The sequence below is a fragment of the Suillus fuscotomentosus genome (genome assembly GCF_016647785.1).
Source record: "Suillus fuscotomentosus strain FC203 chromosome Unknown F5891scaffold_49, whole genome shotgun sequence".
In the NCBI taxonomy this organism is placed as follows: Eukaryota; Fungi; Basidiomycota; class Agaricomycetes; order Boletales; family Suillaceae; genus Suillus; species Suillus fuscotomentosus.
In genome coordinates this window covers 302289-315783 of record NW_024539561.1, presented here as the reverse complement: position 1 = coordinate 315783, position 13495 = coordinate 302289, and the positions used below count along the sequence as shown (strand labels likewise).

Below are 13495 nucleotides of genomic sequence, written 5' to 3'. Positions count from 1 at the left end.
TCACATCAAGCTAGTATGTGGGAGCTTTCGGGAGTTAGGCTATCAAACCTTTGCTCAAACGCTCAGACTGGAACATGGCTCTGGAGATGTTATGCCACCCGCAGACACTAACAAGTAAACATGTGCTACCCATTATAAAAATATTAGGGCAGGGTAAGTGAGCTGGTTGATAGAGTGAAGCAACCTCGTTAAATGTTGGTGATGGGAGGCTGCTCGCTGAAGTCCTCATTATTTAGTCAAGGATTGAGTCTCAACAGACTTAGACTCAAGTGACTACTGGTGTGGCTTAGCACACCTGTCCCCATGCCATCACCAATATCATCATCTCATGAGTCTTGTCAACAACTAGGTCACCTTTCACTCCCACAACTCAATAAGTATCTCTTTCAACAACTCGTCACACCTGTCAAGCACCATACCATCATTGATCAGGGTCCAATCCCTCTTTATTGTTTGGATGTGTGTCGTCTCCAAGACTTGGCAAAATGCAATGGCATTTACCCACTCAATTGCACATGGTCATACAATAATATCAAGACTTACCCTGTGATGATGCCTGCTGCAAAGAAGGAGAAACACATCAAGCATCACATGGTTGATAGTGAGGTTGAGGAGGTCGAAGTTGAGGTTAAAAGGGTTCAACCCTTGAAGCGCCTCTTCCTGTTCCCTGGCAAGAACATGACTTTTGTGGGACGATTCTAAATGACATGCACAAACCACCATCTCCTTGGTGTAGAAACAACAACACTGTGAGGAACAAATGAGCTCCTGACTGTATCTAAAAATGTTGTAAGGTCGTGCGTTGCCTAGTCTGCGTTACTTGAGGAGACAAGTGCATTTGACCCTAAAGGGGAAGCGAGTGCAGCAAAAATCTAGAGGTATGCGCTGAAGCGAGGCGCAGGAACATGCGCGCGTATTAGCGCGAAGCGCGGGAAAGCACATGCGCGTGTGGAAATGATAGAGAGACTAGACTTAAGTGATAATATGATGCAAGAGATGTCAGTGCGAGATGTAAAGGAATAGAGTTCTACTTTGTTCTGCTAAGTAGTAAGTAAGTAGTAACAGGTAATTGGGAGGTAAAGTAAGTGGTAGGAAAAGTAAGTAGTACTATGTACTGCTGGCGCTTATATAGTGCGTCTAAGTGCTGTAATGCGGAGCCGAAGCGCTACCGAGTAGGTATGTAAAGATATATATGTGTGAGAATCCATGATAAAAATAAAGACGGAACAATATGCAAATGAGAGAAATAGAAATATATGCACTAGAGGGCTTGGTGGACAGTGGATGGGTGCTTCTGGATGGCTGGCACTATAGGGCGCTCAAGCGCGGGAACGCGCGCGCACGTATACATCGTGAAGCGTGGGAATGGTGCGCGCATGGCGCGTGTTGCACGGGAAAGCTGCACCTCATAGTGGAATACCTGTGGATAGCACACAGAGTGATGCTGCAAGTTTGTGCTATGTACTCCTAGTGTAAAGTGCCATATCACACCATGAGAGGCATGATTCTCTACATTGGTCTTGTCTATTTCTCGAGCATTTAATTATAGCCTGTATTTGCATGGTCAAGTATCGACAATGGCCATACCTCCACATTCACGATGCATACCCATTACTTTATTGATTGTTTACCAGCATCTCATCGCATCATGACCACACGCAATTCACAACATTCTCACTTAAGAATCATGTCGTCAACTCTGCTGAATCACGCCACCACTGCCACCCACCCTGCCTAATACTGTGCATTTATATCAAAAGTTGAATAATGATTTGTACCATATCATTTTATTGTGTGTATATACCTATCCTACTTTTTTTCTTCTGGGCCTGTATATGGTGTAACATCAACTTTGCACACTTACTATGTGCATTATTCTATGACACAAGACTAATTGGTTTCAGTCGAGTTTTGTGGCCAGCTTAATTGCTTTCTGTCTTATTCTTTTATTAAGAAGTAGCACTGACATAATTTAGTAGGCAACCCAAAATTCAAATGCTTAGTAAGGCATCAGCAAACTTTTCTCCACAGAAGATATGTACAGAATTTGTGTTCTTACTGGCCCAGGCAAATTCTGACCATCTTGACTGACGATACCATCAGATCGCAAATCAGTGGTGCTCTATGCAGAGACAAAGTTTACATAAATCTATATACCAGGTGGTTTGACTGTTGCCAAAGCTAAGGAGAAGGGGATGATTGCAATTAGAACTACCAGAGCTGTTTTGGGTGTTTGTCTTTTGTTGTTGTTACTTTCACACTCATGTATGGACATTACAGGATAAAGTCACAATCTATAAGATCCATCGATGGGTACTCCTTGATATGGGTCACCATCAGCTGGCTGTCATGTGCGGACACAAGGACTGGAAAGAGTGGAAAGGCCACATCAACTGGAGGAGATGATTTTGCCATCAGAACTGCAATAATGACTGAATTGGAGAGGATGCTTCAGGATTCTGACCACCCATCAGAATATTGGAAGGCCATTAGGCAGGATCATCACACCCTCTGGTTGCTTATTCATCGTAACCACATCAGGACTCACACAGATATTGCAGCACACTCTTCAACAGAGAAGGCTATTTCAGACTCAGAGAGTGTTCTTGCTTCCATATCCCGTACAGTTTACAACAGCTGACAAGCCTTGCATAACAATTTCTAGATACCTAAATTGTAATCTGAATGATCCCACACACTGTGAATATATGGTATCTACAATCTCTGGCAACACCTCTATCAGCCCCACTCATCTTTACCCCCGCTTGACACATCAGTGTTCATGACTGACCTCAGGAATTCTTTCAGAAGCTCTATGATCTGGGTGATGTGGTCATCATCTTTGCTGTTCCGGGGGCCTGGTGTGGGATCAATGACTCTGGTTATGAGTTTGAATATCTATGATATTTGAGCAACACGCTCTGAGCCATTGTTGGTGAACATACCACACACAACACTCCAACAATCTACACTAGTTCCCCACTTGGTGCCTAGAATGACCTCCGGACACCGGTATTGTTGCATCTGGATCATCTGAAGCACTCTCAGTGTACAGCATCACCCTGTTTCTCCCATGAGTCAATCACTAGGTCTTTGAGATGATGATTAACATTATTTGTGCCAGAACGATCATCAACATGTTTGTTGTCACAAGCGGAATATTGTGATCCATTTTGTATTTAGCTTTAGATATAACATGCCAGTCAGCCAGCTGATCATTATACCACCCTATGTTGCTGCAAGTCAGTATTCTACCTGGATCTGCAATCTCATACAGTAATCTGTTCCATTTAGCTCTCACATTGCTCGTTTTTGTGCACTACTCAGACAAGTTAAAGGTGTGATCCCCTTTCATTTTTGCCAGCCTTACTATGTGTCTCATTGGCTTTTTGATTAATATATCCACTGCACCCAGTGGTATCAAGTACTTTGGGATTTTCTGTATTGTCATGAGAAGCTATGCAGTGCTTCCTGGCATGGTTTCTTGGTATGTCATTATCAGTCGCACCATGATCAGGGCTAACATGTAGTATTGAAGGCTTGGAAATAATCTTTCTGGCTAGTACAAGAGAGGCATTGGCATGGCCCTCTATATTGGTATCGGAAACTTTAGTGGTGCCATTACATTCATCATCTATAGATTGCAAGAGTAGCCTCGGTTTATTCTTGGATGTAAGTTCAACTTCGCTCACATGACTTGCACTGCCTAACTCTCTGTTTTCCAGATGGATTAGAGCTGAGGTTCATCTGGATTGGATTGACCTTGGTACCAACTGTAGACAGAGACACCCTGTTTTGCACCAAAATATGCCTAACTTTCATACATAGGTCCATCTCTATGCAATATCTTCATTCGTGCATCCAAGGTAGGCTTCTTTCAATATCCTTGCCTTCATAGGTTAACGAGGTTGTTCATGACAGATGATTCTCGATCTGGCAGCTTGCGATGATAATACTCATGGTCTGCCCTCGAAAATATGGCCCAAGATGCAATCCACAATAGTGATATATGGTAAGATAGCGCAGCAAACACTGGAGTGCGCTGATTCTATTACCCATTACTCTGAAATGAAGAGCTTCTGTGAGTTGATCCACCACTTTATCTCCTGACACTCAATGTCTCTTGCATCAGGATAAGGCTTGGAAAGCACAAGTTTAACAAAACAGATGTCACAATCAAGAGCTGCAGCAATGTTCTCAACAGCCTCATACTGCAATTCTGAGACAGAGCCATTTGAGATACTATTGTCACAGTCCACCATATGGGTAAGAGCTGAGTTTCAGGTCTTGTTGAGCATCATTTGATATTTGATGATTTGTAGCCAAGATTCTGGACCTCAATGGCATGGAGTGTGCAGCAGAGTTACCATGTCTAAATGTTGTCTGTCAGATACTTGGCAAGACCTTTTGACTGAGATTACTAGTAACTGTTGTCCGTTGTGGCCTTCGTCACCTTGTGCTTGAAAATGACTCTTTCGGCCCCCACAAAAATGCTTATTTGTAACAATTTTATTCATTGATGCCCTATTCAATAGAAACACAATCCTTACACTGGCAATACTACTCTTGTCTCCCTTGAATGAGATCCACTTGTTTGTAGCCACATCAAAGCTCAGGATGCTTCCACCTACTAGTCTTCCAATGTCCTGTCAGGGACTCTGTGATGGTCAAGAAATTATCATTATGACACAATAAAGGCTTACTTGCAAGTGAGAAGGGGTGGCATAAGTGTATCATCTTTATGAAATTTGGAGAGCTATCCATTCAATACATCGCAGGTGGTGTTCTTTTCCTTCCTCATTAATGTCAGACATTTGATCCTTTATCAAATATATTGTTCAGGAAATATAGTTTCAGTGAAATGCAAAGGAGCAATCTCATCTGCACAGGATCCCTCGCTCCTAAAGAACACATCCCACCATAATTTCTATGTTAACTTCTGCAGTAAAACTCCTCAGCCCAACTACCGTCCATCCCTCAACAGACACTTGCTGTCCAGTGAAACCTTCAGAACACTGTGTGTCTCGTGTGTGGAACCACTGTCATGAACAAACATCTCATATGCTGTATGAGTGAACGGGGGCTACTAGAGGATTAGTAAGTTTGACAATACAATTGGAATAGCTTTCAACACATCCTCTATGCTGATTGATGCTCTCTTTAGTAGTGTCTCATAGGAATGTGTATTTATTTGATGCAAACAACAACTTGGATCTACTTCCTGCTGGTCTGCGTATGTCAGATTGATGCACCACTGTAATTATTAGCATGCTGAGCAGCTGATCTTTCTACCGAAAAGTCAGAGCACCGCTTTTTGAAATATATCCTCTTTTGCTGTGGGCCTGTAGCTTTCATTCATCTGAAATTTACATCCCAATTTGGTTACCTTGCGGGCTCAGGTACGAAAACATAGAGTTTGTATCAATAACTTATGATGGATGCAGTGTGCAGCTTTGCTGCAAAATGACATCTAACTTTGGTAGGCACACAATTTGCTCAAGTCATTGTGCCATCTGAAATTTCAGTGTTGCCAACATAAATTTCATTGATACCGCTTCACATGGTATTTCAATGATAGAACTGTCAGGTGGTGGTATACCTACTAGCAGCACAAGTATTATTGTTCATCAATTCTACCACTCACTCACTGACGCCAATCCATCAAGCATGACCCAGATCTCAAATGGCCCTAGTTGGTCGCTGCTAATTGATTCCATTTGTGTTGTCAGCTTTTGTAGCGAGAAGTCAGCCTATCTTGTTGGTGACATCTCACTCTATTTTGACTGTTGTTCCATAGTTGCAGCTACTATTACTGTGTTATATGACTGGGGTGAATAAGTTAGCACTTATTGAGGAAATTTTTGGTACTGCAATAGTCATCACCAGCATTGACATCCGGAAAAGAGGTGTGTTGACAACTTTACTACATCAGCTATCTCTTTCACAATCCTTTCATAATTTGAACTAGTTTAAGTGAGTAAAATTACTTTGGAACAGCAGGAGGGGTAGCACTGCCTTCAGAAATTGCAAGTGAGCTGCATCTAAATGTTATACTCTATATTTGTCTGCAAGACTCCCAAGTTGGCACTGTGCCAGTTAATTATGTCTCATTACCAGCAACTTAATATGTTAAGTGTGTTTCACATAAGCTGAGTTTTCTTATTCTGACCGACTGTATTAGCATATCTTCCCCTCGATTTCATGAACAGATAAATTAGGTATTCTGCACAAGTTCTGCAACTTGAATGGATACTTTCCATTCCTGTTTGACACTCTGTATTCATATTTATGGGTGGATGAATCCAGGTCATCAGTCTAAAATAATGACTGAAACAGCTGTGAGTTCACTTGATACATCAGTCCTTTGCACTGTGGATAGTAGTTCCAATGAAAATCAGTAGAAAATGCTCTGATGCTGAATGTTTCAGAGTAACTATCTATCAGACCTTCATGCACAAGTCACATCCACACACCTAACCTAGTTATAGGCAGATGAACACCGCCTATCACACATCCTTCTCCAGCCTGCTGTAGAGACTCATGCCTCTCATGGTCTGATATGGCACTTTTCCCTAGGGAGTACATGACACGAACTTGTAGTGTCACTCTGTGTGCTATCCACAGCTATCCCTATATGAGGCGCAGCTTTCCCACGCAATGTGTGCCATGCGCGCACACTTCCCGTGCTTCACAATGTATATGCATGTACACTTTCCCATGCTTGAGCGCCCTATAGCACCAGCCATCCAGATGCATCCATCCACTGTCTACCAAGTTCTCTAGTGCATATAATTCCATTTCCCTTATCTGCATATCATTCCACCTTTATTTTTATCATGGACCCTTACTTATATATATCTTTACATACCTTACTCAGTAGCACTTAGGTGCCATACTTAAGCGCCAGCAGTACATACCATTAGACACCTTACTTGACTTCTCATCTTTTTGGACTTGGGAACTACCCACTTACTACCTAGAAAGTTGCAGTAGAAATCTATTCTCTGATATTCACCTCGCACTCACATCTCTTATCTAGTATCTCATTATCACTTAAGCAAGCTTATTCTTACTCTCTCTTGTTTCTGCATACACATGTGCATTTTCCCACGCTTCGTGCAATACATGCGCTCACCTGCGCTTTCTCGGGCTTTGCATTGGCCAACCAGTAGCACTTTCAGCGCATACCTCTAGATCCTTGCTGCACTTGCTTCCCCTTTAGGGTTGAATGCACTTGTTGTCTCAAGTATAGCAGACTAGGCAATGCATGACCTTACAACATTTATAGATACAGTCAGGAGCCTCATTCGCACCTCGCTGTATTGTTGTTTCTACACCGCATGTCAATGTTTGTGGGACTTCTGATGTGGTTAATCTGCCTTACTCAGGCCTGGGGAATTGGACCCATTCTCCAGCGTCACATTCATATTTTATTTGGGACTTGTTGGGTTAAGATTCATGGTGTGTAAGACAACTCAAGCAGACTGTCTGTCATGTAAGCTATACAGTATGAGTCATACCCTCAGCTGTGTAGCTTTGACCTGACCAAGTACTCTCCAAAGCTTTGGTTTTCTGTCATGCATTTGCTTCCTAGTTACTGACTTTACTTCCATGAAGCTTGTGTACATATATCGTAGGTGTAAAGACAGTACTTAGTATGACTACTAGCTATGTAGTTTATTTCACAATCACTGGCATTGACCTGTCCAACTCCATCAAAGCAAAATGTTAGCGCATGTGAATGACAGATAAGTTGTGAAATTCACTGAACCACCGCACTCAGCTATTCTCAGTCTTATCAGTAAAAAATGAAGTTCCTGATGTTGTTTCAGCTGTTCTCCTTGCCATTGGACCATTTCCTCCAGCTGACGCCTGTGCTGCCACTCCTCTTCAAGTTTGCAGGAGGCTAATTGAAGCTGCCTTTCCAGTTCAGTGTGCTACCTTTCCAGCTCCAGCTGCTGGGCAATGTTTGCAACAAATGAGTGTCCTGCTGGTGTGGTGAGAGCCTGAGTGTTCAGCAACTCTGACAGGGTATTAACTAGCACAAAAATTTCTATTTTTGCTCTCTGAATGACCAATGATATCAATGAATTTAAGCAGTAATTGGGTAGTAGTAGTTAACAGAATGACTTGCCTTGGGATGCATTGATGTTGCTCAACATGAGTCAAGTGGGGCAGGTGAACACTTGAGGCTCAGAGTGTTTGACAGTTATTATAAAATGGTATCTCGGTTCCCTGGCAAGCTCAGTTCTTATGACAGCAGCAGCTCCACCAGGGGTAAACTAGTGGATATGGATTCTAAACTGCCAGTGGCCCCATGATGATGAACTTGAAGGTGGGTTTCATTATCCATATTCATTTTGTTATAAATCCTCACACTATCTACAGTTATCAGTGAACAAAATCTCAATATTCCTTTTAAAAAAAGCATACCCACAGGCATCTACATATCTATTAACATCGACTTGAGAAGGTGCTGGAAATCAGCCATTGAAGTTTGATCACCTGAAGAATTTGCAGTGTGAGGCTATACCATGACCCTGTAAGTCTATTGAGTACTTTCAGAAGCAATTCGAGACCTGATCTTCCATTTGTAGATCAAGGAGTTTATGCTCGCACTTTGAAAATATTCAATACCTTTGCAAGGTATGGTAGTACTGTCCTTTATCATATCACTGACACAATCATTTTCTTCAATGAGATCCCCTGCATTATCAAGCCTGTCTATCATGTGCAATGGAGTTCCACAAGGCTAGCCATGCATCGAGAGAAGTGTGGCCACAAGCATTTTAGATGTATGCCCTTCCCACCTTTCAAATGCAAGCTACCTTTTGACAAGAAGTCTTTCTTCGCTGCAGAAGCTGTCAACTTGGCAATCCCTGGAGGGCCAAAGTTTAAGCCATTGTGCTGTAACAAATTCGCACAGAGTACAAGGTTACCTTTCTGCATCTCTATAACTCCCTCCCTTGCTCTGTTCACCTCTCCGCCTCCATCTCCATGCATGGCACTACTTTGAAGAAAGCACTGCTCATCTCTCATGAAGGCGCAAGGACGTTATGTGATACAAACACCATCCTGATCGTCCCTTATCTCTATATGATCTCACTGAGGCACTGACTTGGCGCCACAACAAAAAAATTACTGCTGCCAACATCCGTGAAGGAGCCCAACTCTATTATGAGCTACTGCCTCTCTGTCTAGAGGGTACCTACCTTCATAGCATTGCAGCAGGGGAAGATGGTGTCAATTATGCAATTGACAAATGCAACAATCTTACAACAGATGCATCCAATGAAGGCATCTGCCTTCAATGAGTCATCCTCGAGCTCTGTCCTGTGGGTCGTCAAAGCGCACTTAACAGGCTTTCAAGTACTCTTGAATCATGGATTAGACAAAACGGCAACATTGCTGATTTAGATGAAGGTATAAAATTTTGTCGTGATGTTGTGTCTCTGTGCTCCAAGGGACATCCTGACTGTGGTGTCTACCTGAATAACTTGGCTATTTCACTTGGTCTTTATCACTTCAATCACCAAGGTAATCCTAATGACCTCGATAAGGCCATCTCTTTGCACAAAGTGCTGCATCTGCGCCCTCTTGGGCACAAATTTCGGAATTTCTCATTGGATGGCCTAGGGCTTGCCCTTGTCGCCCATTTCAACAAATGTGGTGCTGTAGACATACAGTGGCTCAAAAAAGTGTCTCAATGTTTGTAACTTTTCATGTAATTGCTTTATTATGAGCCAGGGTGTGGGAATATGACTAAACTGTAGGGAGGTGTCATAAAGCTATACTTCTTAGCCTCATTGAAGTTCCCTATAGCGTGGGAAGCTGATGTCATCATGTGCATATATGGCTATTTTAATTTGGTGACTTATTGAGACACTTTTTTGACTTTCAGTTTAATCAACACAATCTCTATAATTATGATACTTCATGTGGCCTCCTGTTGCTCTAATCACTTCTGCCACTCTTCTAGACATGCTATCTATCAATTTTGAGTATTTCTTCTTAGCACTTCTTTCTCACTCTGCTGAAACTCTGTCCTACAGCTGAAATAGCCCCTATGATGAATTTTGATAGGCTGCAAGCAATTTCTTGAATATTTTTCAGAGATATTCAATAGGGCTGATGTATAGGGACTATGCTAGACATGATAGAACATTGATATCATGGTCTTTGAGCTGCTAGTGACTAACTTAGACATATACTTAGGATCCTTGTTCAAGTGTAGAGTAACAAACATAGAGGTATAGGACTGTATGAGATGTAATAGAGTGTATATTCTCTGTGTGAAGTGAAGTAAAGGACTAATACCAAGGGGTGCATCTCTATTTTAGATGAGAGTCTGCTAAGAAGCATACAGAAATCATAGATTAATGAGAAAGATACTATGTTGCAATAAAACAAGGATCCTAAGTATATGTCTAAGTTAGTCACTAGCAGCTCAAAGACCATGATATCAATGTTCTATCATGTCTAGCATAGTCCCTATACATCAGCCCTATTGAATATCTCTGAAAAATATTCAAGAAATTGCTTGCAGCCTATCAAAATTCATCATAGGGGCTATTTCAGCTGTAGGACAGAGTTGCAGCAGAGTGAGAAAGAAGTGCTAAGAAGAAATACTCAAAATTGATAGATAGCATGTCTAGAAGAGTGGCAGAAGTGATAAGAGCAACAGGAGGCCACATGAAGTATCATAATTATAGAGATTGTGTTGATTAAACTGAAAGTCAAAAAAGTGTCTCAATAAGTCACCAAATTAAAATAGCCATATATGCACATGATGACATCAGCTTCCCACGCTATAGGGAACTTCAATGAGGCTAAGAAGTATAGCTTTATGACACCTCCCTACAGTTTAGTCATATTCCCACACCCTGGCTCATAATAAAGCAATTACATGAAAAGTTACAAACATTGAGACACTTTTTTGAGCCACTGTAGATGACATCACCTGAGCTATCAGCCTCCTTTGTGAGGCACTGATATTGTGCCCACCTGGGCATCCAATTCATGACACCATGCTTAACAACCTTGCCCTCACACTCAAGACCAGAAACATCTCCTGTCCCACCACCTGCACCTTGCGCTTCCATCAGTCCTTGAGACATTTGTGTTACCAGCACAGCCTGAGGTTGACCAACTAGCGTTAAACTGCCCCATGAGATTAATGTTGTGTCTATCTGATCTGAGTTCTTATGGGGTCCAAGTTTTCAAGTTTTGCTCGTTGAGAAAGCTGGACAGGTTCTGGAGGCTCATGTGCTTGGAAGTTTGGTGTTACAAGTAACATCGGCTACTTGCCCCCCTATCATTTTTGCCTTCATCCTCGTCCTCACCTCCCTCCGGCTCATACTCCTTCACCGACTATCCGTTGATCGGATCCTCGGGACCATCCCAGTCCCTCGTCCCCTCCCTATCGCACCAACGTGCACACGTGCCTTTGGGCTATGACTCATTCTGACTCGTGCCACCAATGTGGCTTTCCTTATCTTCCTTTATCTCTTATCTGACTCGTGCATACTGCGCATTGTATCTCTTACTGTTGGTTCGTTCCAACGTTTCTCAGTCTCATTCCGCATTCGACCTCTCATCACTAATTAGGCTATACTGCCATTGTACCTATACCCTTTCCGTTTCCCCTTTACCCTTACCTACAGTACGGTAGCCTTGCCCTTAACCCTTTCCACTTAGTATAAGTAGTCGGTCACCCTGTACTAGATTCCCTAACTTGAATCTACTCAATCTTCCCTTGAACATACTTCCCTCTGAAGCCCCCTCAGCTTCAGTCTCTAGTATCTTTTCTTAGGTGCTCATCACGCCTAAGCCTACCTCGATTGACTACTCATCATTCGGACAAGACAGTCCTTACCTTGAGAACATCAGTGACTTTGAAGACATCCGTCTTAGAAGTCACGTGATATGTGCGTCTCTGATATCTGCCGACTCGACGTCGTTAGTCTCAGTCGCTACACCGGACCCTTCCAGTTATGTCATGAACATTAGCAGACAACGCCCTTCTTAGGGCTCTACCTAACAGATCTATTTGAGTGTGTAACATTTGGTGCCCTCAATTGAGCACCTTATTATGATTGGTAACCCTTTACAACTCTGCCCGACACTCGAAAATTTCTGTGAGCACTTCATAATGAAATTAATATATGCTTTCTGACATCCAACTAGCATTGTCCATGGATCACTTGAGAGGGCAAGATCTCTATAAGTTTAACATGTCCCTGATGGAATGTCTTTCAAGCTCTGGACCTGTGATGTCTCAGATTGATGTACAATACTGAATGTGGCCAGCAATCTCGAGTTTGATTATGTGTGTCTCTTCTTATACTTATATTAGGCCCATATTTATTTTCTATCAGGAATACGCTCTACCCTGATCTTGAAGACCATGAGCTTGTCTGCCACTATCCCTCTGTTCTTCATCAATCACAGCCATAGGGAAAATGAGGGTTGAGAAGACTCTGCCAGCAAGTACAATCTATATGAGGCAAGGGTTTTTATTGCCTTGATGATTTAGCTGTTCGCTGATCTATTGTAGGTGCAAATGATTTGCGAACTAGTGTTGTATCTGTTGAGGTCTGAGCACACAAAATTCTTCATAGTTTGAGGATTAATCAGTTTTATCCAGGCAAGGCTGCTATCCTGAAGAAGGTGACATCATGGTTCTTTGTACCTACCTTGGTCAGCTTGCCAAACTGTGAGATGTCCTTGCTAATGAGGCAGTGATTGTGATTGATGAGCACGACCAAGCTGCTCTTGCTGACCAAGAGGGAGATGATAAAAATGATTTGAGTTGTGGGATCACGATTGAACATGTACAAGTTATGAGAAGGGTATGCATTGTTGTTGTAAGGCAGTCTCTTTGTGTGCTCAATCAGCTTCTAGGTTCGATTGCGCACCATTGACAACTATCAAGGCGAAGAGGGCAGAGTAAGCATGCACATCAATCTTATTTCTTTTTCTGAAGGTTTTCTCCTATATTGTGATCTTGTTATTGGTTCAAAATTCCGGCAAACTGGACAACAAAATGGCTTCGCTTGGATTCATGCATGGAGCCAGGCCAAACATCGGTTTTCTAAAGGTGAGAGCCCTTGGTCCGGCACTTCCTATCACTTGTCATTGGCACCCGGAGACATTCAAGTATGTCTGAAAACCAGGTCAACTACCCCAAATCACACCTGATGGTGTGTATGGTCACTCCTTAAACTCAAGCAGTGCATTAAACCATGTTTTCAGGAGGATGCATGTGACCCTGCGACTTCTGTTTGAACTGCGGTCACTTGTGTCCATTCAAGGTAATGTTTTTTTCCATTTGGTGTGGCATATGAGATAAACATTCCTTTTAGTTTCATAGTGATGATTATGCCTCTGTATCGTGTGTGCAGTCATGCACAAGGCTTTGTATAAGAGGTCATCCATGCCCTAAGCAATGTGCTTCCCCATGTGGTGATTATTTCTTCCCAGAAGCCAATGTTGA

The 13495-nt window shown here is 42.4% G+C and overlaps 3 protein-coding genes across 3 annotated transcripts; 2 read left to right on the top strand and 1 right to left on the bottom strand.

Moving 5' to 3' along the window:
- Positions 1-303: 303 nt before the first annotated feature.
- On the top strand, positions 304-702 carry F5891DRAFT_1243752 (uncharacterized protein; the record flags this gene model as incomplete). Its single annotated transcript, XM_041369770.1, has 1 exon — positions 304-702. One exon carries the CDS (start codon positions 304-306, stop codon positions 700-702), a length of 399 nt encoding a protein of 132 aa, XP_041222720.1.
- Positions 703-2796: 2094 nt separating this feature from the next.
- F5891DRAFT_894659 (uncharacterized protein) lies at positions 2797-3030 on the bottom strand (the record flags this gene model as incomplete). Its single annotated transcript, XM_041373350.1, has 2 exons — positions 2797-2876; positions 2919-3030. Coding segments are annotated over 2 exons (192 nt in total), but the record flags the coding sequence as incomplete, so codon positions are not given.
- Positions 3031-9282: 6252 nt separating this feature from the next.
- Positions 9283-9716, top strand: F5891DRAFT_1192321 (uncharacterized protein; the record flags this gene model as incomplete). Its single annotated transcript, XM_041367591.1, has 2 exons — positions 9283-9335; positions 9392-9716. 2 exons carry the CDS (start codon positions 9283-9285, stop codon positions 9714-9716), a joined length of 378 nt encoding a protein of 125 aa, XP_041222718.1.
- Positions 9717-13495: the final 3779 nt, after the last annotated feature.